Raw genomic sequence first — 27,968 nt, forward strand, 5'->3', positions numbered from 1 at the left:
CATCAAACTTTAAACAGTTAGAGCAACAACAAAAAAGTTGGAAGATTTATTACCTACGGAACTTGCAGAAACTCAAACGCAGCGTACGTCATCAGCGCCGGAACGGAAAAAAACAAAAAGAAAATTAAATCCTTCCTCTCGTTGTCGCGGTCCTTTGTCACTTCCGCTCGCACAGGTCGATGGAAAATTGGAACCCTTTTCTTCTCTTTCTTCTTCGGTTGGCAGCCTGCAGTCGTTGCTCTGCTCTGCGATTTCAAGAGTCAAATTTTATTAGCTGTTGTGCTCGGCTCGGGCAATCCTACTCCGGAAGATGGATGGCTGGATCGGTGGCAGTTTCGCCAGAACAAAAAAGAGCACCACTCACACTCGCGCCCGCGACACTACACACCAAGGACGAAGGGAAAACGGGACCACTTTTTCGATTGATGAACGATGGATAGCTGCGGGCTGTGCTCTTCTTCCTCCCTATCTCTCTCTCTATCTCTTTCTCTCTGGATCCAGGGGAGTCCGCGTCGTGTGAAAATTCGGGGAAAAAGACGACGACTACGAACAACAATACACACTATCTTCCCCCACAATCCCTCGAACGGTGACACTTTGGACTTGAGCTCGCTTGAGGAAAAACACCAACACACTACAGCGCAATTATTGACTGTATGCAGTTTTTTTTAATGAATCGCGACACGCAACACTCGTCTAACTTCTTCTCACCGGGACCGATAATTGCACACGCACACTAGTAATCCGCGACGCAGAACAACGCGACCCGAGACGAGGTGCGACTGCCGCCGACGTCGTGCTGGATGCCACCGTTGTTGTTGTTGTTGCCGCTGATGCGATGCAAACTACTGCCAACGCACACAATCACACACCTCTATCTTTTCTTGGTGATGAATCGCATCCAGGCAGGGAGAGCGAATAAAAAATCGAATCCACCAAACTCACACCAACACCACTGCGCTTCTCCCAAAAAGTGCAAACGCAAGCGGGAGACAGAGAGCTATCACTTCAGCGCGAGAGGGAGAGGTTGAGCGAAAAAAAATGTCAGCAAGAAAACTCCTTCGCTGCTAATGGAGGCTGAGAACCCAGTTAAAATTCAACTTTTCACCACTTTACCCAACTTGTCAGCGATGGAAAATATCACTTCCGCAACGTACGCGATTCCGGCTAGCCCGGGGAACACTTTTCAGACGATTTCGAGTGCGTTTTCACCCGCACAGTACGGACTTTTCCGCGAGCACAGAGTCGATGTGTGTTTCCTTCCTCGAGACGATATCGCAACATACAGAAGTTGAAGAAGACGACGACGAACGAAACGCGCACCACCGCGACGACGACGACGGCGAATAAGATTTTTTCGTGCTTTTTCGCCCACCCGACGGACGACCGCGGCGAAAAGGGAATCGTGCTCGCACACACACACTTGTGCGAAGTAACTGACGGCTCGTCACGCACAGAGTGACAGTTCCTTGTGGGATTTTTCAGTGGAGCGAAAGGGCAAGGAACAGCTGGCCATGTTTCACGCACAGAATGACAGTTGCTTATGGGATTTTCCCGTAGGAGTAAAAGAGTCATAATAACGCTGTCATTGCCAATGATGAGTAAGAGAAACGTCAAAAATGTACAGTCGAGGCTATTAAATGCGAGCATACATCGGGTAATACTTAGAGCAACCGTACCGGTGTGCTGTTAAAACTACACAGCAAAAAAAAATGTAATATCGATCAACGTAATTCAAGCTGATGTATGAAATAATGATGTAATAGCAAAAAGCAGATACAATATTACATCATAGGATGTAATTTTGTTCGCAAAATCGATGTACATCGTACAATGTGATATTACACAACCGATGGATTGACCTGGTTGCAGCAGTTTCGATATAATATTCAACAACTTTTTTTGCTGTGTATTTGAATAAGCTCCGTATATTGCGTGCCTTTTATTAATAGGGCCTAGGTTCAATGCCAGTCGGGGCCGTCGGGATTTTCTTAGGCATAAAATCTCTGATCACGCCTTCCCTCAGAAAGGAACTAAAGCCGTTGGTTCCCGGCTCATGAGTTGATGGGTCGATAGGTAGGGTCCAGGTGTGGGAGTTACCTCGCTGACGCCGGTAGCATTCCGGTAGTTTCAGTTCAGTAGAACCAAAGAAAAAGAAAGATTATTAAACTGATTAAAGAAGATTAAACTGTCGGAAGAAAAACTTTCTATTTTAGTGTCCTTTTTCACGGTCCCTTTCATCCAATGAATACCCCCAGTATGCAAGGTAATTTGGAGGTTTTGCTGCCCCCTCGGTAGAGATAAAATTTTGCGCACTTTTTTTATCAACACAAACACATCAAAATCAGAGATGTCCCATTTTTTAATTACTCGATTAACAACTAATCGATTATTTTTTGTTCACTGTCCTGTCATTTTTCCACGAATGAGAGTGCAGCACATGTTTGAAATGATGGGTGATTATCCTCTGGAGATGTTAATCACGCTAACTTGAATGTACCCATTAAATGCGTAAATTTGACTCATTTTATGCTATTATTCCAAACTGTCAAAAAATGGGTATTTTCAAAAAATTAAAAGCGGGTAATTTTTAATCATTTTAAAATTATCTTCTTGCAATAAAAATGGGTAAAAAAGAGTTTGGTGAAATGGAAGAGCAAAGTGTTTTGAAAGTTAACGGATTTCGCGTGTGCTATGTCCTGCAAATTGATCGGAATTCGGGCGATAAATACCGCGTTTCATAAAAATATGCGGCGGAGGCAGCAGATTCTTTCCGGCCGGTGTTGATTCTGGTGAAAAGGGTGATCGGGTAGTTCCATTATTTCCATAAGAGTCAAACCGCAAACCTAAGTGTTGGGGAAGATCCGAGAGAAGATCAGCACGGCATTTCTGTGTGCTTTCAAGACCCGATTGCTACGAAGAATGTAATTATGATTAAATTTAGGAATGTATTCTAAAAACCGACGGTCCCGTTTCAGGTTAGCAGATTAATAGCGGGTTCGGAGAATAAAACGATGGTTATATGCCCAGGAATCCAAATCCGATTGTACATTTGGAACGAATAGAGGCAACTTCTTTACCCAACAAAAATTACAATAATGTCTACAACTTACTGCAACACTCGCATATTCCAGTACATCGGTTAATTCTAGTGTTTATGATTACCTATGTGATTATGTTTAATAAAGACTATGAAGTGTTTTAATGATTTTAGCTTTTACAAATGTTCAAATCCCTTATATTTCTCAGTGCTTATATTTGATGGCAGCCAGCCCAATGAAGCAAATAAAAAAACAATCAATAAAACGGTTACTTTTTACTCATTTACAGAAAAAACAAGATGATTAAAAACTACCCATTTTATGAAGTATTATTCGAATACTCATTAATGAGTAAAGTCGCTTTTACTCATTTCATGAGTTAAGCCACTTTTCTTCAAAATGAGTCAAATTTTACTCGTTAATGGGTACTTTAGAGTTAGCGTGATGCTTATATCGGCATGATATAACCGATTACAAATATTTTACTTTTCGGTTCGTTAATCGATTAATCGATTATTCGAATGAAAATCGGCCATCACTAGATGAATGTGAAACGTCATTCCAAATATAAGGACCGTACATAAATAATGATACAATTTGAAAGGGATCGGGCTAATCACAAATTACGTCCCCACGGTAACTGAAATACACACGAGTGTTCACCGGTTGGTAGAACCAACCAATTGAGATGTCAAATAGCGGAACCAATCGAGCAAATCATGACCAACAACAGAAAAGAGCACATCAGCTATTGCGAACAAAACTTCGGAAACCCTTTTCTCGTGACTCAAGGCTCGCCTACGCAAACTGACACCATCTTTGGGTTGGGGAAAGCTTCCCCTATCCGATGATGCTGGTAATTTGCGTTCGATTGGCGAGGAAAGAACCATAAAGCCCCGTATCGTGGGTAGATCACCTTTTCGTGGTACGTTACGGGATGTAAGATCTACCACCGATTCCTAGTCCTGACTACTTCAAACTAGGGGAACAGAACTTTTCAGTAATCCAAGGAACACATCTTAGTCCTTGTTACTTTTTATGCCTTGTTGATAGTGACAAGACTCGGCTTTGTCTACCGAGGATGACCTTGAAACAAGGAACAAAATGAGTTAGTTGTCTTCATCTATGTGATTCCTAAACTTCTATTCGTTGTTCCCTAGTTTGAAGTGGTTAAGACTAGGATTCTGATGCATGGTCATTATCGGTGTCATACCTTAATTTTGTTGCTTGTCAGAACAGCTCACTGACAGCTGTTGACAATTTCAAATACTCAATGTCATGGGGAACAGTCCAACAAACAATCGTCTATTGAAGAAACGGCTTCTTGACGATTTAATTCAACTGCGTGCTTAATAATACTTGTATTATTTTTAATAATAACTTCTGTTCAGGCTTTGTTCACACAAATCTGGAAAATTTATTTAACCACAACATTGATCTTCTTGGTGTTGTTTAAGGTATGTTGAGAAGCTTTTATTCGACTTATATGAGTGTAACAGAGCTTTTATTCGATAACATTTTTGATTATTCAGCGTTTCTTAAACATCACTGCTTCCTTAAAACAGTGATGCTCTGTATACGCGTGATTCTCATGTGAATTAACGTTTAATTAGACATTTTTATATTGCGCGTTTCACACCAAATTGGACTAATAAGCGCGTTTTCACTTATTAAAAAGTGTGATAAAACTGCACGTTTACGCGAGGGGGGAGACACATCTAAATCTCAAGTTTAGATGCTCAAAAAATCTTACACTAGCGAATCAATCTTCGAAAAATCTTTTTTCATTTGTCGCATCTACTTGCATCGCTCATCATCTTTTTGCAGGAAATCTTCAGAATCGTCATCAATCTTCTTTCTATCTACTCAGCGTGCGCGCAGCTAGCCACAGCATAACACATTTTTTTCTGCATCGTAGATAGAGTCGTCCCCCTCGCGTTTACGTCTAATCGTCTTGGTGCACTTATTCCTTATGATGCAAGCAATAAGTGCTCCGAAGACGTGCACTTTTATCACACTTTTTGCATTTTTGGGACAGTCCAGTTTCAGATGCAATCAGCAATACATTTAATTTAATAAACGATTATTCAACAGTGGGGAAATTGACCCGAAAATAACAGACCAGAACATAGTGGAAGGAACGGTGATTGATTTCATTATTTCTGACGTAGCACGGCACCACACCACACACAGAGATATTATATAATTTTTTACATACATGTACATTTCGTTGCATGGGATTCGAACCATGTATCTTCCGGTAACCAGCCGCTTGCCTTGCCATCTGAGCTATCCTAGAATTCATCATATGAGCAGCTCAATAATCAATAAAAGCTTGCTTGAAAGTGAATACCTATCAGCACTCCCGATCGCAACTCCAGCTCCTTCGAGGCCCTGTGGGAATAATTAGTTCATTCATCGTTGTTTTACAAGAGACCGATGTTACCTCTTCACCACTCCAATATCAAGGAAAGGATGCTATTTTTCAAAATAGATTCTTTGTCATGAGTCATGTGATCAATGATTACTATTTAAATGAATTAAACGTAGAACACAAATAAAAAAAGGTTGAGCTTGGGATTGAACTCACGATCTTCTACTTGGAAAGCGGAAACGGTAACCACTACTCTACTGATTTCGTCTTGTTGTTAGGCTGAACCAGTGTTGTGGAATAATTAATCTAATACGTCGTTTATAAAGCATTTACAAAGCATGCGATTAAAACATGGACACATAGTGGTGTAAGAGTTATTATCACAAACGAAGTGACAGACGACTAACTGGCGAAGAAATACATTTAAATAATGTGGTTCACTGTAATAGAATTTTCTTGGAAGCTTGTGCCATCATCCACCAGATGGGTTAGTTTTTTTGTTGTGATTTGAACAAAGTTGATTTTGTGTACAATGATTCTTTGACAGTGTGCAAAGAGTGCGTATCATTTTATCATTTTTTTATGCATTTCAGTTTTGAGTAGAGTGAAAGAGATAGAACCAAAACATTCTAGTACATTTGGTGAAAATGCTAGTTCAATCTAGTAGTAGTGTTGCCATGTGGTACAATCCAGTAGTAGTGGTGTTGCCATGTGGTACACTGAAAAATTGCAATAGCAGGTTAGTCACCAAAGTTTTCGAGCCGCTCCGTCTGTCACTTCGTTTGTGCTATTATGCTGACTGTATTCACCTTTATTCAGCAATATTGTAAAGCAATGCAATGAAATCTAACAATGGAGCTAGAAAACATTTATTAGCCGTCTAATAAAGCATGTTATTAAATCAATCGAAAACAGTCGAATTGAAGTATCAATGTATGTGCAAATTACACTTATTCAGTTTGTTATTAGATCAAACTTCTGGCGTTGAATTAGCCAACGTTTATAAAGCTTTTAATAATAAAATTAATCAGATCAGAGAAAACAGCTGAATAATGGTGCATCTATCAATATCAATGCGCTTTTTGCAGCACATAAATCGACAACTCGTTTTATTCAGCACTGTTTACTGTAATACAGCATTTATTCAATAAATATGCTTATTTGTTACTATGAATTGTTTGTTGGAAGGTCCGGGAAAGTGAATTAGTCGTATTTTTCACTACCCCGTAGTTCTTAAGTAAGAACGAGTTTGACGTCACATTCATTGTTACACAAGAACAGCGGGAGAATGAAAGAGACGATAAATTCTCATTGCTGGACATGTTAAACCATAGAGGTAACTCTAATACCCTGGACAGACTATAGCTTATATCATGTAATATAGGCTGTCTTGCAATGAGCACTCATATATAGGATTTCCAGTGAAAACTAGATGTATGAGTGCTCATTGCAAGCCAGCCTATATTACATGATATAAGCCATAGTCTGTCCGGGGTATAAGACTAGTAGGTTCCGAAGAAACGTGCTCACTTTTTGGCTGAGCTCTGGTACGGTCCCAAGCTAATGGATGCACCCCTCGAAACATAGGAAAATCCACGAACCCCTGATTTTATCTGTCAATCTTTTATAGCGAATCAAAACAAACATTGTGTAGTACTAGAATTTTGACTAGAATGGGGTACGTTAATCGATTTGCTTGGGACCCATAGGCTAGTCAAGTAGTGAGCCAATTTAAAATCGTTAGTTTCGTATTGATTTTTGGTTAAACTCTGCCGCACGTAAACAAGAAGGGAAGAAGAAGGCACACGCTAAAAATGGTCGATCCGATTTCTATATTGTTGAAATAAACATGCTTTTGAATTTGATACAAACATAAATATTTTTAAACATGTTTTTAATTAACTTTTTCATATGCTTATAGAATGAACATTCGTATTTTTAATTAAAATGGATAAAATTCGTTACCGTGTCAATTAATGAAACTGATTCTAGAGCCCCGTGATTTCTTGTGGACCACTTGTACTGACGCAACATGAATAAGTTTGAATCTGGGAACGGAATGTGGGCTAGAATGTGGGCTTAAGGGACCATGGATGGATGGTCCCCCGGATGATCCGGAACATCCGTAAAAATTATCAATTGGGTTGTTTAACTTCGAAAAATAGACCGATTTTTGTACACGGTTAGAAAAAAGTACCCAAAATTAAGTTCTTTTCACTCATCTCGGCACTATAGTGCAGGAACCCAAAAGTAGGTAAAGCGGGTCAAAGTAATTTTCATTTACTTGTGTGCAGTTCGTATGGAATTTTCCACTGGCTTTTTAACCAAAAGTAAGTTAGTTGTACCCAACAGTAGGTAAATATGATTATACTCAACGTTGGGTTCCCACACTTTACTACCCCTGTTGGGTGGTTTTGCTCCTCCGTTTTTGACAACATAAGAAGGAGAAAAGGAGACAAACTAGTCAAAAGTAGGTAACAGTGAACTGGCTGTTGGATACTTTTTTCTTACCGTGTACATCATCTGAAAGAGCTTCGTTTTCTGATCACAACGATATTTTTATCGATCCCGTAGACATTCATCTCGATTTTTAAATCAAGATTTAATTTTTTGATCGTTGACACTAAATCTATTTATTGACAGCTCGCTCCCATACAAAGTCCCACCAAGGGGCGCTAAGATGGTGATTTTTCCTAATGTAATTGTTCTTATTTAAAATAGTTTCAGTGTACCAAAATTGATGAAATTTTGGATTTCGGTTCCATTCTTAATGCAGATAACGAATATGTATTTACCTCAATACCCCTAAGCAACCCAATTCTAGAAACTGTTCCAAGAACCTCACAATTTCTTTTTAAATTACTTGGGAAAGAATTTGAAGCTGAGCCCGAAATGTGAATTCTGTGGTCACATGACGACCCTCCGGAAGATCCGGGACATCCGTATAAGTAGAAATTTCAAATGACGTCTAAAAACTTGATTCAATTCAATTTTGCAATCATTTAGAAGTTTAGCATTTTGAATATTTGTGAAAGTTTTAAATCTTGCCAACCTTTCATATTCCAGAATCTTAAAAATTTCTCCATGTCCAGATCATTTATCTGAGTCCACCTTTTTTTAGGTCCCGAATGTCAAAAAAAAAAAACTCATGGCATTTTTTTTAGTTCTGGATCAGAGGAGAACTTTACCAAAGAAGAATACTAAAATGAAACAGTCAGAAGAAAAACTTTCTATTTTAGTGTCCTTTTTCACGGGTTCATTTCATCCAATGAATACCCCCCGTATGCAAGGTAATTTTGTGGTTTTGCTGCCCCCTCGGTAGAGATGAAATTTTGCGCACTTTTTTATCAAAACAATCACACCAAAATCAGAGATGTCACATTTTTTTTAAATTATTCGATTAACATCTAATCGATTATGTTTTGTTCGCTGTGCTGTAATTTTTCCACCAATGAGAGTGCAGCATATGTTTGAAACGATGGGTGATGATCCTCTGGAGAAGTTAATGCTTATATCAACATGATATAACCGATTACAAATATTTTACTTTTCGGTTCATTAATCGATTATTCGAATGAAAATCGGCCATCCCTAGATGAATGTGAAACGTCATTTCAAATTTAAGGCCGTAATAAATAATGATACAATTTGAAAGGGACCGGGGCTAATCACAAATTACGTCCCCACGGTAACTGAAATAAACACGAGAGTTTGACTTTACTAAGCCATAAAAAATATCAAAGCCCCAGAATTTCAAAATCCCTATCCTAGATAACTTGTGTGATTCCCAGGATTTCTTTAAAATGTTCTCAAGAATTTCCGTAAACGCTGTGCAGACTGGAGAGTTATAACATGTTATAACGGTTGTCAAATAATTGCAACACAGAAACCACCATCAAGATAGCGCTATAACTCTAGTCTGAACGTACTATTATGCCTTGTTCAGACTACAGAGTTATAACATGACATTATAATAATTATTAACAAGAAAAATGTCATCAAGATAGGCTATCTATAACATGTAATAACTGCTAAGTCTGAAAATAGCATCCCTAATAAACGGGTACCATACTCTAACCATATCATAGATGGTACGACCATCCCACATAAAGTTGGGATGATATCCCGAATTGGTGGTTAGGCGCTTCTTATGGTTATTGTTTATGCGGGATTAGAATAAGAATTTACTAATAGTTTATCTAGGAACTCTCTCCCTCTCTGGTTTTCCCATATTATTTGCTCCTAAATTGCCTAGAAATTCTCTGTAGAACAATATGAATTCGCTCTGAAATTCTCTGCAAACTTTACATAATTCAATCAGTATTGTCTATTGGAACTCTTCTCAGCATTCGCTAAGTATACTCGCGAAATTCCCATCCAATTATCCTCGGAAATTCTTCTGAATTATGCTCACAATTCTCTTGTAGTGTTCCATGAGTTCCGTTAAATGCTCCTCAGAGTTCCTTGGAAACACTCCTAAGAATTGTTTGGGAAGAATCCTCAGAATTTGAATTTTAATTCTTTTCATAATTTCCTTAGAATTCTCATAGTTTTGCCTGAATTTCTTCAATGCATATTATTTTAATTTGCTTGCTCATAGAATTTTAAAATTCCTGTCAAAATAAAATTCTCTGAGGATTCCCAGTTTTCCAGGTACGACACCCTGTCATAATTCGAGATCCGGAGGCACGAATTATATACCGCAGACATCATGTTCGTGATATTAGAAGATCCAGTAGGCATTCCTGAAATATTCTACATTTCCTGAAGCAAATTTGAAGTATTGTGCTGAAGTTGATACGACTATGAATGAAATGAAGTTCAGAGACTTTTTTGCTTCCTGTGATGGTCCTACGGAATTCTCTTCATGGCCTTTTTCGTTGAAACTTACGAGCATGGCAGTGAGATATCAAATAGACATGTTCCCTCAAAGCACCTACTACTATTGCCACAATGCACATTTTCCTGCAAAATAACGGACATTTCGGAATCTGGCAGATGACCTCGAATACCTACCCTACATTCGTTCAATCAACGTCTACATTTATCATATCATCGAAAATTGCATATACATACAAAGACCCCCTAGATCGCTTACTTCGTCTCCTCCGGCTTGGTTGGCACCTCTTCGGTGGCCGGATTAGCATCGCGGAAGTTCGGGAACTGCTCCCACGGTGCCGAGAGGTCAAACTTGCGGAACTCCTGCGCCAACTCGAGCGGTTCGCAAACGACACGTTTCTTCTCGTCGTCGTACCGCAGCTCGACGTAACCGCTCAGTGGGAAGTCACGACGCTGCGGGTGTCCCTCGAAACCATAATCGGTCAGAATCCGGCGCAAATCGGGATGGTTAGCAAAGAACACACCGTACATGTCCCAGATTTCGCGTTCGTACCAATTGGCAGCTTTGAACACCTCATTGCACGAGTCAATCGGCGTCAACTCGTCCGTGTAGGTTTTGACGCGGATGCGGGAGTTGAAGCGAAGCGAAAGAATGTTGTAAATCACCTCGAAGCGATACTGACGGCTGGGGACGTCCATGCCACCAATGTCGACGAGGTTTGCGAACTGTGCCTGGTGGTGATCCTTCAGGAATTGAAGCACCGGTACAACACCCTCCGGAGCGATCAGCACTTCCAGCTCGTCACCGGCAGTCAACTGCACCTTCTGCACGTATTTGGGCAGACATTCGGCAACATACTTGCCGAAGTCGGCCAGATCGGCACGGGCTACCGTATCCGGTTTGCGGACGGTTGCTGAAACGGTTCTGTAGGTTAGTTTTGTTTTGGATTGCTAACGAGAGTTGTTGTCAGTTTACGTCGGGATTCGGCAGCAGCTTCCGACTTGAATCGCACGATAGATGATGGGACGACGGCGGCCGAGCGAGTCAGAACTAAAAACGGGAAAATAGGAGTAGGTAGTAATTCGATTAAGAAGCCTGAGTGGATAGATAGGAACTGTCGAGCTTACCATTTCCGCTCAGGACACCGCTACGGGCAACGGCGGAAATCGAACGGAGTAACGATGCCATCGTTCGGGCGGAGATAAATCCGGAAAATCGAGTATAATTTTCTCTGGATATGAAGTGTTTTTCAGCGCTGCCACTACACTTTTATGTAATTCGGTGCGAAAATGACGGATTGCGAGAGGAGATGATCGGTCGCAGAGCTGTCAGGACGGAGAATTTCTCATCAGGGGTGGGAAAATGATAACAAAACCTTGAGCGCTCTAGTACTTCATTTTGACTGTGAGTATTCATAAGGGCTAATGTAGCAAATGTAAACAAACTGAGTTATTGGACGATACAAACAACAATCAATACGCAACTAGTGATTTAAAATAGGCTCATAACTTGACTAGCCCATTGGTACCAAGTACCTCGATAAGCGTGTCCCTTTATCGTACTAGAATCTATTGGTCTGTATATATAATAACAAAATAGCTGTCGAACCTACCTCGACCAAACACGAGCTTGCAAGTTGCTCGACTTGCTTGTCGCAATGAACACCCATTTGATTTTATTTTAAATTTTATTTATATTTGTGGTGAAATGCTTGTTTAGGAGTATTGAGGTAAATACGAGGGGAAAGAAAGTAATAAATGGTAATAAGTAACCCTAATAAAAATGTTATGGATAATTTGCTTAACGACATGTTCGGGGTATCATCCAAACGATTTGTGGAATAGTTCAATCATTGGGGTTATCGTTCGTTTATGGTATTTTTTATTATGGAATCCATTCTCCATTTCATTGAACGGATTTCAATAAAATTTGCTCCATAAACTTGATTTTTTGAATAATTTTGATTTGTAAAGAATAATAACATTACCTCTATGATAATAACACGCACTTACCGATATCATCCGATTTCATCCACTTTTCATCGTCAACTTGTCACTCCCAACACAGTTTACCCATTTTTGGGTAGTTTCAGTTTTGACGGATCTGGGTGGATTCTACCCAAATTTGGGTAGTTTTTAAATAGCGTGTAAGCTTATAGATGTATTGACGAGTGCACGGATGGATTTGAGCTCACTTCACTCGACAAAAAGTGACACAACAGCGGGGCCCTGTTTACTAAAAATGAACACATATATGTTCATTTTTAGTAAACAGGGCCCCGCTGTTGTGTCACTTTTTGTCGAGTGAGTGAACTCAAATTCATCCGTGCACTCGTCAATAAGGCTACCCTAATAAAATCTCGGTGAACATTTAAAAAGGTCCTATCTGCTTTGATCGATTCTCTTCATCAACTTTCTCTTTTGATGACCATGCCTACGCAAACATATTTCGTGTTCTTTTTGCCACATAGTTTAATCAACAATCAATACGAAACTAACGATTTTAAATTGGCTCACTACTTGACTAGCCTATTGGTCCCAAGCAAATCGATTAACGTATCCCATTCTAGTATAAATTCCAGTACTACTACACTATGTTTGTTTTTATTCGCTTTGAAAGTTTGACAGATAAAATGAGGGGTTCGTGGATTTTCCTATGTTTCGAGGGGTGCATCGATTAACTTGGGACCGAAGATAGTACCAGAGCTGAGCCAAAAAGTTGAGCACGTTTCTTCGGGACCTGCTGGTCTTAGAGTTACCTCTATGGTTTAATCGCAGAAGTTATTGTCTTGCGCTTAGAACTTTGAACACAGCTAGGAATGTTTTGAAATTGAGTTATTAACGAAAGAGATAGTCGATGAAGAGAATCGATGAATGCAGATAGGACCTTTTGAAATGTTTATCTAGAAATGAGCATGGTTATTTTGCACAACGAAGTATTCGGGGATCATCCAAACCATTTTTGCAATAGTTCTATTACTTGGGTTATCGTTCGTTTATGGTATTTTTTCGTGAGGGTAGTCAAGTAGTGAGCCCATTTAAAATCGTTAGTTTCCATCGGTTGCTGGTACTCTCAGTATGATACTATCAACCCATGCAAGAAATCGTTGGTAAACTGAATTTATAATTAAAACCCAAGAATTATTTCCATCAACAATTTTTTCAACAAAAAAGAAGAAGAAGAAGCCAACCAAAACAAAGCATCTGTCATTTGAGCTGGCTCCTCTCTCTTGGATTAAAACGAAACAGCTTTTGACAGCCCTAATAAAAATGTTATGGTTAATTGGCATGACGAAATGTTCGGGGTATCATACAAACCATTTGTGGAATAGTTCAATCATTTGGGTTATCGTTCGACGGGCTCTAGTCATAGAAGTAATTTTCTTTAGATGTTCTCAATTTCAGCATGATGCGACATTGGCCCTTTTGAATGCTCACTGTCGATTTGGGTTTTTCTCGCCGCAACCGTCAAAGAATAGTAGAGGCCACCAAATGAGGGACACTGCTCTCCGCAACACCGCGAATGTTGTTTATATCGGAAGTTGGAAGCGCTCGCCAATCGAACCCCAAAAATATCCAATATATTCCACGGAACGTGACCAGCAATGACCTGCACCGTTCCCGGCTGCCATGCTGCCAATCAGGAATTCCTGGTTGAGTTTCCGCGGGATCCGAAGCTTGCGGATCGGTGGAGGCAAGCAATCGAATTCGGCACCGGTCAACCGATTCAATCGGACATCATCGGTGTCCAGCAGTTGCAGCTGTGTTTGTCGCACTTTCCTGGAGATGATCACCCGGGCATGATCAGCTATCGGGAACCGTCCACCTTTCGAGATGGGTAAGTTGTTGTTGTATGAGCGAAGCCCTGTCTCAGAATCGGATGATTTTTTTTAGGCAAGGCAACGCCGTGGACATATCCAGCTGCAGGTTGTGCCTCAAGTTTGCGCTCCGGTCTCGGATGTTTCCCAAATCCGGTAAGATGGAACACGTGTCACTGAGCAGTACGATTCGGGCGGTGATGAAGATTTCGCTGGCGACGGATGATTTTTTGACGGAAATTTGCGAGCGTTGCTTGGTCAAGGTTGATGTGCTGAAATGTTGGGCTCGGGAGACATTACGGCAGGAGATGGACTTCCGGGAGTTGATGACCCTGGCACGGCAGGAGTGTGAACCCTTAGATGGTGAGGTGAAGGTTGAAACGGTTCTGGTGGAGCCGAAGGAAGAGATTCCGGACGAAGTGCTGCAGGGAACGGTGAACAGGGAAGCCAACCCTCCTGTTGATCATAAAGTGGAGCTGAAAGAACAAAAGGCGGAAGCCGAAGTGATCGGAAACGATGCTAGGAACGAATCGATAATCGAGATTGGATCGTCTTCGGAAGAAGATGACGTACCTTTGGCGAAACTTCGAAAGAAGTGCAAGCGGAAAACAGTCGGTAAGGGTAAAGAATCTCACGTGAAGAAGCAGAAAGTCCGGTCCAGGAAGCAGACGTTCCCCAAAGAGATAACGAAGATGAAACGCGGTCGTAAGCCGGGTTCTCCGAAACCTGCCAGACAGGAATATCTGCGGGATATCCTGGCTAGAAAGTGCTACATTTGTGATATATTCTTGGATGATAATGACGAACAGGTGGCCCACTTGACGGAAGTACATGCCGGAAAGATTGACTACAAATGCGAAGACTGTAAGAAGACCTTCGGCAAAGTTACGATCTACAATCGCCATCTGAGCTGTCACGACATTACGGTTCGACCGCGAAAATGTAGCTTCTGCTCGCTCTGCTTCAGCGCCAAAGAAAGTCTTAAAATTCACGAGAACAAGGTCCACGGTACCAACCACACTCTACCGAAGCGTTACAAGCGAAGGACGAAAATCTATCAGTGCGAACTGTGCGGAAAGATCTTCCTCAACGACGCCCTACTCAAGCAGCACGATCAGTATCAACACAAGAAGCTCCCGGCAGCATCCTGCAAGCTTTGCGGGAAGACTTTTGCTACCAAATCCAACCTGGAAAAGCATTACATTGTCCATTCGCACGAGCGCCCTTACAAGTGTGACAAATGTGCCGTTTCCTACAAAACGTCTACCGCTCTTACCAAGCACGCGCTTCTTCACGAAAATCTTCTCCCGTACGAGTGTCGGTACTGCGATGAACGCTTCCTCACCCAGGGTCAATACGCCAAGCACCGTTTCGTGAATCACAAAAGTCAAATTTCCAAGCTCTCCCAGCAGCCCAATGCCATCACGCGATCGATGTCCTGTGCACTTTGCTCGGAAGCGTTCGCCCGTTCAGGCGATCTCCAGAAGCACATTAAAGAATCCCACTCGGATCAATCTTACCCCTACCTAACCTGCCCGGAATGTCCCCAGCAGTTCCTCCAAGAACAGCAGCTAACCAACCACCGGAACATTCACACCGACCGCTTTGTGTGCAACATTTGCCACAAGCACCATTCATCCGCGGCACAGCTGAATGACCACATGGAATCGCACAATCCATCGCAACCGTGGCAGTGCAACATCTGCTTGAGACGATTCAGTCTGCAGTCGAACTTTTCACGCCATAGGCTGATCCACCAGGACGAAAAACGATTCAAGTGTGACTTTTGCGAAAAGGGTTTCTCGCAGAAGGGTCAACTGCAGAACCATAGACGGACGCACACCGGAGAACGACCGTTTACGTGCCCAGTTTGTGGGAAGAGCTTCGGCGATCAGCCAACGTTCTACAAGCACCGGAAGCGGTGCATGGAGAAGGACGGCCCTACAGATGATCGTCAAACTGGCGGCGAAGATGATGAAGCATGTGAATTTTAGGGTAAGTCATTTTAAGTAATAAACATATTTCTTGACGATTAGAAAAACGGAAATGATGATCCGAACTTCCTTCGGGTTCGGGGCCTGTCATCGTAAATATCACAAGTATTCCCACTTTGTAAAAATCCTCCTTTCATTCGTCCTCATCAATCTCCTCACACCATCACCACATAGTCCGGCTCGAGCTGATCCTCCGGTTCCATCCCGTCATCATCTTGACTTTCCAACACTTCGATCAACTCTGGCTTGATGTCGACCGACATATCCGCTGCGACGGAAGTGCTGCTACTATCTATTTGACTACTACAACCTCCGTCCGCCGCACGCAATACTTTAATCTTCCTCCAAATGGTAGTCTTTGGCAACCGGTACAACTTGGATGCTTCCGATTGGGACATCAGTCCTGCCACACACTGCTGCGCCGCTTCCAGAACACGGTCCTTGAAATCGGTACCCTTGTCCCTTTGCTTCAGCATCACATTGTCCGGCAGTGCCCCTTCACTGAACAGCTTAATCTTATCCCGATGCAGCGTGGACAGTGGTATATCGAATCGTTTGCTTATGTTCAACAATTTCTCGCCCGCTTTCAACGCTTCGATGGCCTCCTTTCGTGGCGATGGCAATTCGAACCGATCCGCTTTGTAGTTCGGTGCTTTGACAGCTTTTCTCCACAGAACCGTTTTCGGAATACCATACTGAATGGAAGCTGTTCGGAAGCTCGCTCCTCCCTGAATAATCGTATTAATCGCCTCATCCAGCTTATCTCCATACTCGACGTTCTTCAGTCGCTTCTTACACAAGCCCGATGATTCGCCGCTCGTTTCAGCGTCGGAAGTGTTTGATTGATTTCCAGACACTAGTTCCTCTTTCGTTACCATCACCGTTTGATCGTTACTTTCTTGATTGCTCGTACCAGACTCAAGATCCACCATATTCATATCCATCTGAAAATAATCGTAACCCTTTAGATTCAACACTCCTTTCTACCTTGAACTACCAGACCCTCACCTCGTAATACTGATTCTCCGTTTCCGTCTCGGTGCCGCCATCCTTATGCACTTCCTCCACCTGAAACTCGCCCTCGCTCACCGCATCGGCACCAACCGTCGGTTCAACCATTGCTCCTTCCTCCGACTCCGTTGCGCCTCCAACATCTATCATCGATCCTTCCGCGTACGAATCCTGCAGTTCCTCATACTCGTACTGTTCCGGCGTAACAATATTCGAACCGGCAATTTTCACCCCGTTAATGTTCCCATTCTGATAGTCCAATCCCTTCAGTCCAAACAACTGGCATGCTTCGAAAAAGTCCGACATTTCCCGGGCATTCATGTGAACCTCTCCGGTGTAGATAAAGTGCAGGACGTGCTTCATGATGGTGAAGCTCACGTCGGGAATCATCACAGAGACATCTTTCGTTGCATCGTTTGGTCCTGCTCCTGCTCCGACACAACTCGCCGGCATTGTGGTCAAAGCTGTGCGGAAAATGTCCTCGAAGAACTTGGAAGCCATCGACAGAACCATCCGGCAAGCCGTAAGTTGACCCCCATCCGATGGGACCAGCGTCACGTCCGTGTAGAGCCCATTGGCGTACACGTCCAGGAATGTGCTGAACATGTGGTCACTAAAGTCGACCCACTTCACGCAGGATATCGTCGCTCGATTCATGTTGCGTGGAAAATCGAATGATTTCGCACTTTTAAACGTGAAATTACGGTTAAATTTGTTTGAAAATAGGAATATTATTTTATTTTCCAATCGCGTAAAAATGTAAACAATGCAAAAAACGAGCTGACATTATAAACAATGTACTAGAGCGGATGGGGGGGAAGAAGTACCAGAATACACTCGTATACGGGCTTGGCTCATTTCGTATACGACACATACGCACATACGGTCGCTTGGTATGAAATATTAGGGTAAATGCTCCTATACTGCCCATAACCGCATATCAGTCCCATATTGATAGGAAATCAAGCAAAGATGGGACTGATATACGATTATGGGTAGTATAGTTGCGGTACGTTCGAAGCGTTAGATTCCTACACGAAACGAAAATCAATTATTTTATTCATGTGTTTCACTTATAATACGTAAATGCGTACACGGATAGAAATCTCCTTATACCTTTTGGCAAATTTCTTTTGATGATTATTCATAAAAAGTAAAAGTCAACTAATAAGCAGACGCCTTGCAAAAAGTTAATGAAGATCATGTGTCAAATGAAACGTATAAGCGGTCACAGTTACCTTTTATGCATTCTTATAGGACCTATGTGGTTTGTCTTATGGAATGTATAAGGCTGATGTTTTGGCAAAACTGTATAAGTGAAACACATGAATAAAATAATTGATTTTCGTTTCGTGTACACACTGAAACTAAAATACCCTAATAAAAATACTCAAAAATACCTCGAAAATACTTTGTACACGAAAAATACATTTCATAATGAATTTAATACACAAAACTTAAAAATACATAAATACGAAAAAAAATACAAAATACAGCTTTTCAAATCGGGTAGATGAATCGAAAATACTCAAGTTGACAGCTCGTTTTAATCATTTGTTTTGGTAGAAGATTTAATATTTAAAAAAAAAGTCCGAACATTCTGAATTTGGGAGGCGATTGGTGAATGGTGAGTTGGATTTGCCAGCACCGGACAAGTTGCCAGGCTCAAATGAAGTGATGCCGTATTTCATTGTTGGGGATGCAGGATTTCCTCTTAAGAATAACTTGCTCCGGCCATATCCAGGTGTTGACCTACCTCCAATTCAAGACAACTTCAATCAACGACTGTGCAGAGCCAGGAGGACCATCGAAAATAGCTTTGGAATTGACCACTTTGTCAAGCAGTTTTGGCGTGACTTTCTACCAGCGATTTCACAAAACTGGACCAACAAATTTCTATTTTTTATAAAACGCACAAATGTTGGCTATTTTTCTCGAGGTTCTAGAAGAAAAAATCTAAAAAAAAAAGTTTTATTTCAAAGTTCGAGTGGTAGTAAACGTCATTTTAACTGCTCGAATGAAGTGGTTAATTCTAGTGGCGAGGTTGAGGATGAAGAACACGTTAGTTATGCTTTCAGGCTCGGTTGACAAAATTGTGAAAGCTTGTGTCATTTTGTACAACTTTGTAAAGAGGAATTCAGTGAATGATTACTGCCCGCCATGGTTCGTAGATCGTGTTGATGGTGAAGGGAACGTCAGTGATGGTGAATGGCGTACATTATAGTAGTTGATCCTCTGCGGCCCTTCAGAGAGGCAACAATGCGGCACGATCTGCATACGCTAACCGAAATGTGTATTGTGTATGTATTCACACAATATTTTTAAAGGATATAATAAAACATTGCAGTAGTTTAAATTGTCAACAAAGCTATTTCACTAGTTATATTGAAAAATTCCACTGAAATTTGTTTGGGAATTGGGGTTGGCCCTTCTTACACACTTCTATTATACACAAAATACACTTCTGATTACGCTGATGTGAAGAAAAAGCAACATGACGTTGCGTCAATTTTGAAAATTTTCAAAATTTAGCACAGCGTCAGCGTTTTAGTACTGGCGGGCAGTGAGCGCAACGCATCTTTGTGGGTTGCTAAACTGAATATCGTCAACAATCAATACGAAACTAACAATTTTAAATTGGCTCACCACTTTAGTAGCCTATTGGTCCGCAAACGATTAACGTACCCTATTCTAGTTGAAATTCTATTACTACACTATGTTTGTTTTGATTCGCTATGAAAGTTTGACAGATAACATCAGGGGTGTGTGGATTCATGCAGAACATGCAGGGGTGAGTGAAATAGCTTGGGACTACTTGGGACCGTTGTTCTGGTACTGAGTGAGCCAAAAATAATAATGATTTTCTTCGGGACCCAGTGGTCTTAGAGTTACCTCTATGGTTATACCCTTTCGTTATTGGCCCGTGAAACAAAAATTTCACAGGCCCTTTTGCTACGCTAAGGATAATGTCAGCTCTGATAGATTGTATCGCTACCGCTATTATGACTTTAGCATAGACCCTATAAACATAATCTCCCGGGACATACGAGGAAATCTACGTTGATGATTGGTGCCGATTCACAAGCAACGATCGGTTCATGATTGAAAATGTAGTCGGATTTCAATACTGCCGAGGTGTTGGCAGGGCAAAAACCTATACCCTGGATCACGCCCCTGTCAAAGCACCGGAGAATGCGACAGTAAAAGGTATGTTTGTTTGTGCTAACTGAGAACCTAAGAAATAACGAATTTAATTTGGTGGATTTGAACGAAAACAGAATTACAATAGAAAATTATGTTAAGCACGTTTTGCCTCTTTGTATTTAACCCCAAAATGTATGGTTAAGGGGAAGTTTACCACCCCGAATATATAGTTTTTTTGAAATGGTTTTCGTGGGAAAAATTATCAATAATTCGATTAGTTTTTTCTTAGATTGTTAACAAAATTTACTTGTAAAAATATTATTTATTTCTCCACGCATACGAATTTTGTTCATTCAAATTAAAAATAAACCTGTTTATACTCTAAACATATGAATGATTCAACGTAAATTGAAAACATGTTTATTACTAAAATATGTATTTTGAATTAAATTCAAAAGCATGTTTTTTCAGCAATATAGAAATCAATTGTATTTGAAAGCATCACTCACCGATGTGTCTGTATTTGACTGGCGATGATCGATTTCTGTACTTGGTACCTGATCAAGCGGGCACGGTGACAAAGGCGCAGAAGGCGGTAGTTCTTTCGCTGGTCATTTCGCTGGATCAGAAGTTTTTTTTGAGGCCGATAAGGGGCTGTTTATAAACTACGTAGACATTTTTTTTGATTATTGACCCCCCATCCCCTGCGCCCATTTTTAAAATTTGTATGGGCCGTGCATAATTGTCAACCCAACCCCCCCTCCTCCTAACATGTCTACGTAGTTTATGAACAGCCCCTAAGAGAAAGAGCTGAACGGACACTGGAGCTGGTGAATACTTTGGACATTCACACGCTGCGCTACTTCCGGGAAAAAAATCGCAGCTAGTATGCAATTGCCTTCCCAGCACTTGAGTGTGTCAAGTTGATCGGTAACGATCATTTCGTGTCCTGTGCACATGGGACTCATCGTTTCCTATCGTTTTGGAGTTCTGCCCATAGTATTGTTTAGTTGACCCATGGAAAGACGAATAATGGGGAGGCAAATTTCATAAGTGCTATCGCGTCAATTTTGAATACGGATGTGATCATATGATTGCGATAATACAAATAAAAGCACACAATTGGTTTGAATCATCTTAGTGTCTGCAACCAAAACCTAATTATTATTAGTATAATAACATTAAGTTTGAAAGAAATATTGAAATAATCGAAGAATTCACCCATAACATCAGAAAATTAATGCAAATGCAAATACATCTTCCATTGAACATGTTAATTCAGGCACAAGCTAATCATCATCTGTCGAACTGTGCTACGAGTATGGCTTAAAATTCGAACATTTTTTGATCGGGAGGAAATTTGCTCGAGGAATTGCTTGAATTTAAGGAAATGTAAAATTTGAAGACTTGTCGTCACAACTAAGTGATTACCATTTCATTTTTACGGCAATCACGGCCCTCATTATGAGTATCACTTCCTTTTCACTGTATATTGTCGCTAGAGTTGTAAACCGATATAACCCACTCGTGACAATCGATTTTATTCTAGTTCTGCATTAAAGCACATTATTCAACGAATACAGTGCACTAGATACGACATTATGTTGAACGTACAAAACGAGAGGGAAATCGATTGTCGCGAGTGGAATATTTCAGTTTCCAACTCTAGCACGAGCTCTAGCATGGTGCTTCAAGAAATGTATTATAAGTATTCGCAGAATTGGTCATGTTTGTAGTCTAGTAAAACATTAATGGGCGTATTTCGGGGTGTAAGAAGAGTTTTTGAATAAATTGATTCATTCGAGTATGTGTTAAGGGTTTTCTTCAATTTTTTTTAAATAGTTTAAGAATAAGGGTTTGGGTACGTTTTAAATTACATTTGTGTAACTTTAATTACATTAATTACATTAATTACAGAAAATAAATTTTTAATTACATTAATTACGTAATCAAATTGAAGTACGTGTTTTAATTACAGTAATTACACTGGCACTGCTTTCATTACGCGAAATTAAATTTAATTACATGAAATACTTAATTTTCATTAATTTCATCTCATCGGCCTATTGGTCCCAAGCAAACTATTAACGTACCCTATTCTAGTTGAAATTCTATTACTACACTATGTTTGTTTTGATTCGCTATGAAAGTTTGACAGATAACATCAGGGGTGTGTGGATTCATGCAGAACATGCAGGGGTGAGTGAAATAGCTTGGGACCGTTGTTCTGGTACTGAGTGAGCCAAAAATAATAATGATTTTCTTCGGGACCCAGTGGTCTTAGAGTTACCTCTATGGTCTAAACCCAGCTCACGTTCCCTTGAAAGGGTGAACAATCCTACGCTTTGTGAATTTTGCTTCACAATGATAGGAAGAGCCGACATCGAAGGATCAAAAAGCCACGTCGCTATGAACGCTTGGCGGCCACAAGCCAGTTATCCCTGTGGTAACTTTTCTGACACCTCTTGCTAAAAACTCTTTAAACCAAAAGGATCGTGAGGCCTAGCTTTCTCTGTCTCAATATGTACTGAACATCGAGATCAAGCCTGGGACTGCTTTATGTGGTACTAAGATTGACCAGAGATAAGGTTTCCTCAGCGATTCAACTTCAAAACGCTTAAAAAATGCACACACACAAAAAAGGAGTACACCATTATGCACCAATTATGCAACATTTCGAGTTGATCGGGAATAACTCGATTAGCTATAAATCCCTCCAATAAGTTCTCGGTACATCTTTTATCTGCCGATTGGCAGAAAACCTCTTAAATAAAGAAAAAAAAATCTACCGATTGAGTAAAAAAAAAATATTATTGTTTTTTAAAGATTTCGTTCGCGTTTTGTAGATGCACATATATCATTTGGCATAAGACCACGGGGCGTTTCTGTTTTGGAAAAAAAAAGTGACTTCCATATCTATCATAGACTACAAATTCGACAGTGAGCAGACATAAAGACTTAACTGCGATGATCGTTTTTCTCTTTTGTTAATAACTCGCTTGGATTAACATTTCTCGGTGCGTTTGGATTAACATTTTTAGGTCCTAAATAGCATTGATGGATTCTCTTCGCTGACTTTCTTGTCCGTTAATAACTTGAGCACATAACCGTTTCTTGTTGTGTTTGTCGTATAAGATGCTAGATAAAAACTTCTTTTATCGATATGTGTGCTGAAAATACCTGGGCCGAGTGGATACAAGGAGAAAGTCGACGAAGGGAATCTTGTCAATGTTACTTAGGATCTAATGCAATGTTCAGCTTGAATTGTTTCGCTTAGCTGTAGCAATGTAAAGAGAAAATCGATTAAGAGAATCGATCATTACAAGTAGGCCCTTTTGAACGCTGAAATCACTGTTGAATTTCAGTACCTAGCTCTGAAAAAAAACTTAACGGTACCTCTTTTATGCTAAGAGATAAGCGTTTTAAGTCCCGATTATGCAATCGAACGGCTTGCTATGCCTCAGCCCCATCAGTAAAAAATCTGGGATTTTATAAACCGTTCTATAGCAAAATGTTCCAAGTAGGATGGACTTTCATAGCTAATCTAAGAGCATAAATAGAGGTACCGTCTGATAACTTCAGTGCTTGTTACAGAAATCTGTAATCTGTGTAGGAAAATCCTTTTTTTTTCACCACAGAAACATCCCGATTTCTTATGCAAAATAATGGATGTGCGTTCACAATCTTAAAAAAAATACATATTTAGTTTTTTTTTTATTCAATCAATAGACTGAATAGATGTACCAAGATGTACCGAGAAATAAATGGAGCGATTTCAAACTAAAATGTTTTGATTGCGAGATATTGGGATATTTTCCCCACCTGATATAGTGGTGTTAGTATGCGTGGGCGAGCTATCATTTACGCCAAACCGACGATAAAATGCGTTGTTTACAAAAGCTGATATGTCCTTCCGAAAAATTAATCGAGATTTGTAGAACGCGGGATCGTTATCATTTAGGCAAGGAGGTTGATCCACTTCGGAGCGCTTATGCCAGCAGCCAGTGATCTCGACGGGAACGACCCGCAAGGTTCGAGGTGCAAAACTCGAACGCTGCGCGCTTGACAGGAACCGCTGCCTTCCTACTGCTGCTGCTGCTACCTGCTAATCCGCCGTCCGAAGCAAAATTGTGTAGAGGCACAAGATCAGCGCTGTTTAATAACTTTTCAGATTCAAGCAGCATGATGTACAACCAAATGGTACTCGATTATGACGACTGGGTTTGGAGAGAACGTTTATTTCATGAAAACAGTGATAAAATTATCACTTTTTATTTGTACATTTTTCAACAGTTTTCTTATAAAAAAAAAATTGGAAAAGCATGTATTGTAGCAGATTTTGAGAGTTATTTCCTATCGATTGGTGTATTTGGATTTTTTAATTTCATCTATAAATGACAAAGTTATAAGTGTTCAAACCCTTACCCTGGGAAGAAATGAGCTCAAAAAAATCTTGATCGGCTTCGTAGAGTTTCATAAAAATTTCATCATAAATCGAGGCATAAACAAACAAACGAATTGGAAAAACAATCACGAATTATTTATGTCAATGAACATTGTATGCCAAATGCGGGTCTCCCGCTCAAGAAAGAAAAAAAAAGTTTGTCTGGAAGCACTGAACCAATTCAAAACATTCTAGTACTACAAACTGTTGTGGTGTTCGACGAAGCAGCGAATGCAGATCCAAAACAAAAATCCTCCAAATGGATTGTGTAGTTCCGGATTGTAGTTACAGTTCCCAGCCGGATTGTGTATTTATTCGATTTCCAGAAAACGAAACCCTACGTGAACGATGGAAACGAGCCATCGAGTTCGGTTCTGGCTTGCTGGCACAGTGCACACCCAGCGGAAAAGCCGAATCTCACGATCTGGCAATCTGTAGCTGGCATTTTGAGGACAAGTCGTTCTCCGATTACCAGGAACCGTGTTTGTTTGAAGACCGGTAAGAACAACATGCAGAATTCCTAATCGTGAACGGTATATTGAGATATTTTGCTTTCACTTCAGCAATGGTGAATTGTCGGAAGTTTGTAGCTGTCGAATTTGTTTGCAGTTCTATCATCGAAACGAAATGGTTTCCATGGATAGTAAAGTAGGTCGAAAGACAGTTTCCGGCTTAATCAAAAGGATTCTGGGGCTCACGCTGGAGGACAAGGACTTTCTAATGCAAATTTGCGAGGAATGCTTGGTGAAACTTGATATTTGCCTAAACTGGATCCAGGAAGCCAAGACAGTTGGAGCGCAATTCAATGAATTGGCAGTGGCCGCTGAAAACGAGAAAACTACCTTCTTGGAATCGAAAAATGAACTTGTCGAATTGTGTGACGATCAAGACCTGTGCGTAGACGAATTCGTCGAAACAATCAGGATCGATCAAGATAGCAGTAAATACGTTGCTTTCGAAGTAGATTTAATTCCTGAACCTGGAGAATCGCAGTATGATTCTAATGTGGAATTTGTAGCTGTTGCTTCAGATGAAACAGGCCTATTACTGACGGAAAAATCACCAAAACGTAAGCGTAGGCGAGGACCAGCGCGTGCTCGGAAGCGTTCTTTACCTGTAGTAGTGGTACAAAAGCAAGACTTTAAGGCCATACTTGCCCGTAAATGCTATATTTGTAACACGTTACACAGTTCCAACAACGACTTAATAGGTCATCTACCGACTCACGCAGCAAATGCCGATTATCAATGCGCGGAATGTGGTGATAAAAGATTTAACAAGGTTTCTTCATACAACCATCATCTGAGTTTTCACGATTTGGAAAATCGACCAATGAAATGCGACCTCTGTAAGCTTGGGTTTTCTACTGTGCCTAGTCTGAAGGCCCACCAAAATCGCGAGCATGGAGCTGATCACGTGCTTTGCAAGCCCAAACGTCGAACCACGGGAAAGTCCTATCAATGCGACACATGCGGGAAGACGTTCCGGAATTGCTATCAACTACGAGAGCACGATAATTTTTATCATAAGAAAATTTTTACCGCGGTCTGCACCGTTTGTAGTAAACCATTTCCGACAAAGTCTCTGCTGCTGAAGCATTACATAGTGCATTCCGGCGAAAAGCCGTACAAATGTGACTGGTGCGGGGAGGCGTACAAGAATTCCACCTGCCTGGATAATCATGTGCTGAAACACAAAAGTGGACGTTTGAAGGGAAAGCGCAAGAATTGAAGATCGGTGCCAGAAGGCGGAGCTGATGGTGATGAGCCAGATTGGACGGACGAATTTGGTAGGTTTAAGTTGTGACTTGTCAATGCGGGCGTCTCGTAATATAATAGAAAACATTGCGTAGTAACTGATATGTATTGTATCATGCCATTGTATGTTATGCTTCTTCTTCTTCTTCTTCTTCTTCTTCTTTTTATTATCGGAATATCACACTCTTCAGAAGGCATTCTGCGTTTTTATTTTGTGTAAATTTCAATAAATTATTGCTGTGGTAATTTTGTCGTTCATTTGGCAAGGCTCAAGTGTCTTAAACAATATTACGGAGCCAACAGTCTTAAAAAAATTCAATTTATTTGAACTCATCTGAAATTTGTATTAACATACACTCAAAAAAATTATCACATATCTAATGGATAAAATCCATGTGAATTTCACATAGCTTTCCTGTGATCACATAGCTGCAAATCTCAGTACAAAATCAACATCCATTTGTGAGATAGTTTACCCAACCGGGATACAGTTCATTTATGGTTGATATGTCCGGTGTAAGAGTCGAAACCCTTTTAGCGATAAAATACGGTCTGAAAGATAAACGATCAGTGATGTTCACTCGAACGATATATTGTATGTGTTAAACGGTCGAAGCTAATGAAAGATAACATGACATTGGAAGAAGTACACTCAAAAAATAAATCACATTTCCAATGGAAAATATCCATTAGAATTTCACATAACTTTTATGTGATCTCATAATTGGGAATCGCACCACGAAATCACATAAACCTTATGTGCCCAATGAAGTTTATGTGATTTATCACATAGAATTCATGTGATCATGTGAATGTTATGTGAATTTCAGGTAGATTTCGTTATTGGAAAAATTTCATTTACGTTCCCAATGGAAACTAAATGAAAACTTTTTTCAGTGTAGAGCAAATTGTTCACCGAAAATAGTTTTCATGTAGCTTCCATTGGAAACGCAAATGATTTTCATCCATAAACAAAATTAATCGAATTCATCTGAATTTCACATAACATTTATGCGATCAGGTTAAGTTTATATGATTTTTCATATGAATTTCATCGGCCTCATAATATTCATGTTATTTTGTGGTGGGATTTTTAGCTATGTGAACATGAAAGCTATGTGAAATTCACATGGTTTTCATCCATTAGATATGTGATAAATTGTTTGAGTGTAGTAAGAACAGAGTTACCTCTATGGTTATAGCATGTATAACTGTTTGCATTCCCAATGAGTCAGTGACGGAATGAGACGATAACATTTCGAAGTGTTTTTTCACCCATTTATGGGTAAAAAATACACCCATTATTCAACCGTGAACTGATTCTTCAAATGGGTATTTTTTCCCCCATTTTATGATTTCCGAATTCCCCCTTTTTTAACAGCTGCATACATGGTTTGAAAATGGGTATTTTGTACCCATTAATGGGCTTAAACGAAACACCGTGCGCGGGGAATTTAATGTACACAGAAATTCAAAACAACCCAAAATTAAGTTCTTTTCACTCATCTCCCATGTTCCGTACGATAAGCCAAATTTGGGTAAACCG

General features: G+C 40.4%; 5 protein-coding genes across 6 annotated transcripts in view; 2 read left to right on the forward strand and 3 right to left on the reverse strand.

The window, feature by feature from the left end:
• Positions 1–1,305, reverse strand: part of LOC135711678 (putative uncharacterized protein DDB_G0271606) — a 110,815-nt gene extending 109,510 nt beyond the window's left edge. For both annotated transcript variants that reach the window (XM_065234599.1, XM_065234598.1), the window contains exon 1: positions 54–1,305. The gene's annotated coding sequence lies outside the window, so the exon portion shown is untranslated. The remainder of the gene's footprint in view (positions 1–53) is intronic.
• Positions 1,306–10,437: 9,132 nt separating this feature from the next.
• On the reverse strand, positions 10,438–11,558 carry ND-30 (NADH:ubiquinone oxidoreductase core subunit S3). The gene is made up of 3 exons (XM_065234412.1): positions 11,383–11,558; positions 11,231–11,305; positions 10,438–11,168 (listed from the first exon to the last, which is right to left on the reverse strand). Exons 1-3 carry the CDS (start codon positions 11,441–11,443, stop codon positions 10,510–10,512), a joined length of 795 nt encoding a protein of 264 aa, XP_065090484.1. The 5' UTR covers positions 11,444–11,558; the 3' UTR covers positions 10,438–10,509.
• A 2,261-nt stretch (positions 11,559–13,819) lies between these two features.
• LOC135711544 (zinc finger protein 431-like) lies at positions 13,820–16,078 on the forward strand. Its single transcript, XM_065234413.1, has 2 exons — positions 13,820–14,092; positions 14,149–16,078. Exons 1-2 carry the CDS (start codon positions 13,860–13,862, stop codon positions 16,064–16,066), a joined length of 2,151 nt encoding a protein of 716 aa, XP_065090485.1. The 5' UTR covers positions 13,820–13,859; the 3' UTR covers positions 16,067–16,078.
• Positions 16,079–16,194: 116 nt separating this feature from the next.
• LOC135711545 (protein tramtrack, beta isoform) lies at positions 16,195–17,816 on the reverse strand. The gene is made up of 2 exons (XM_065234414.1): positions 17,075–17,816; positions 16,195–17,010 (listed from the first exon to the last, which is right to left on the reverse strand). The coding sequence occupies exons 1-2, from the start codon at positions 17,732–17,734 to the stop codon at positions 16,222–16,224; spliced, it is 1,449 nt and encodes a 482-aa protein (XP_065090486.1). The 5' UTR covers positions 17,735–17,816; the 3' UTR covers positions 16,195–16,221.
• Positions 17,817–24,897: 7,081 nt separating this feature from the next.
• LOC135711546 (zinc finger protein 624-like) lies at positions 24,898–26,552 on the forward strand. Its single transcript, XM_065234415.1, has 2 exons — positions 24,898–25,163; positions 25,229–26,552. The coding sequence occupies exons 1-2, from the start codon at positions 24,925–24,927 to the stop codon at positions 26,394–26,396; spliced, it is 1,407 nt and encodes a 468-aa protein (XP_065090487.1). The 5' UTR covers positions 24,898–24,924; the 3' UTR covers positions 26,397–26,552.
• The last annotated feature ends 1,416 nt before the right edge of the window (positions 26,553–27,968 follow it).

The sequence above is a fragment of the Ochlerotatus camptorhynchus genome, unplaced genomic scaffold (genome assembly GCF_037179485.1).
Source record: "Ochlerotatus camptorhynchus isolate MF236.1 unplaced genomic scaffold, CSIRO-AGI_Acam_v1.1 ptg000434l, whole genome shotgun sequence".
NCBI classification, from domain to species: domain Eukaryota; kingdom Metazoa; phylum Arthropoda; class Insecta; order Diptera; family Culicidae; genus Ochlerotatus; species Ochlerotatus camptorhynchus.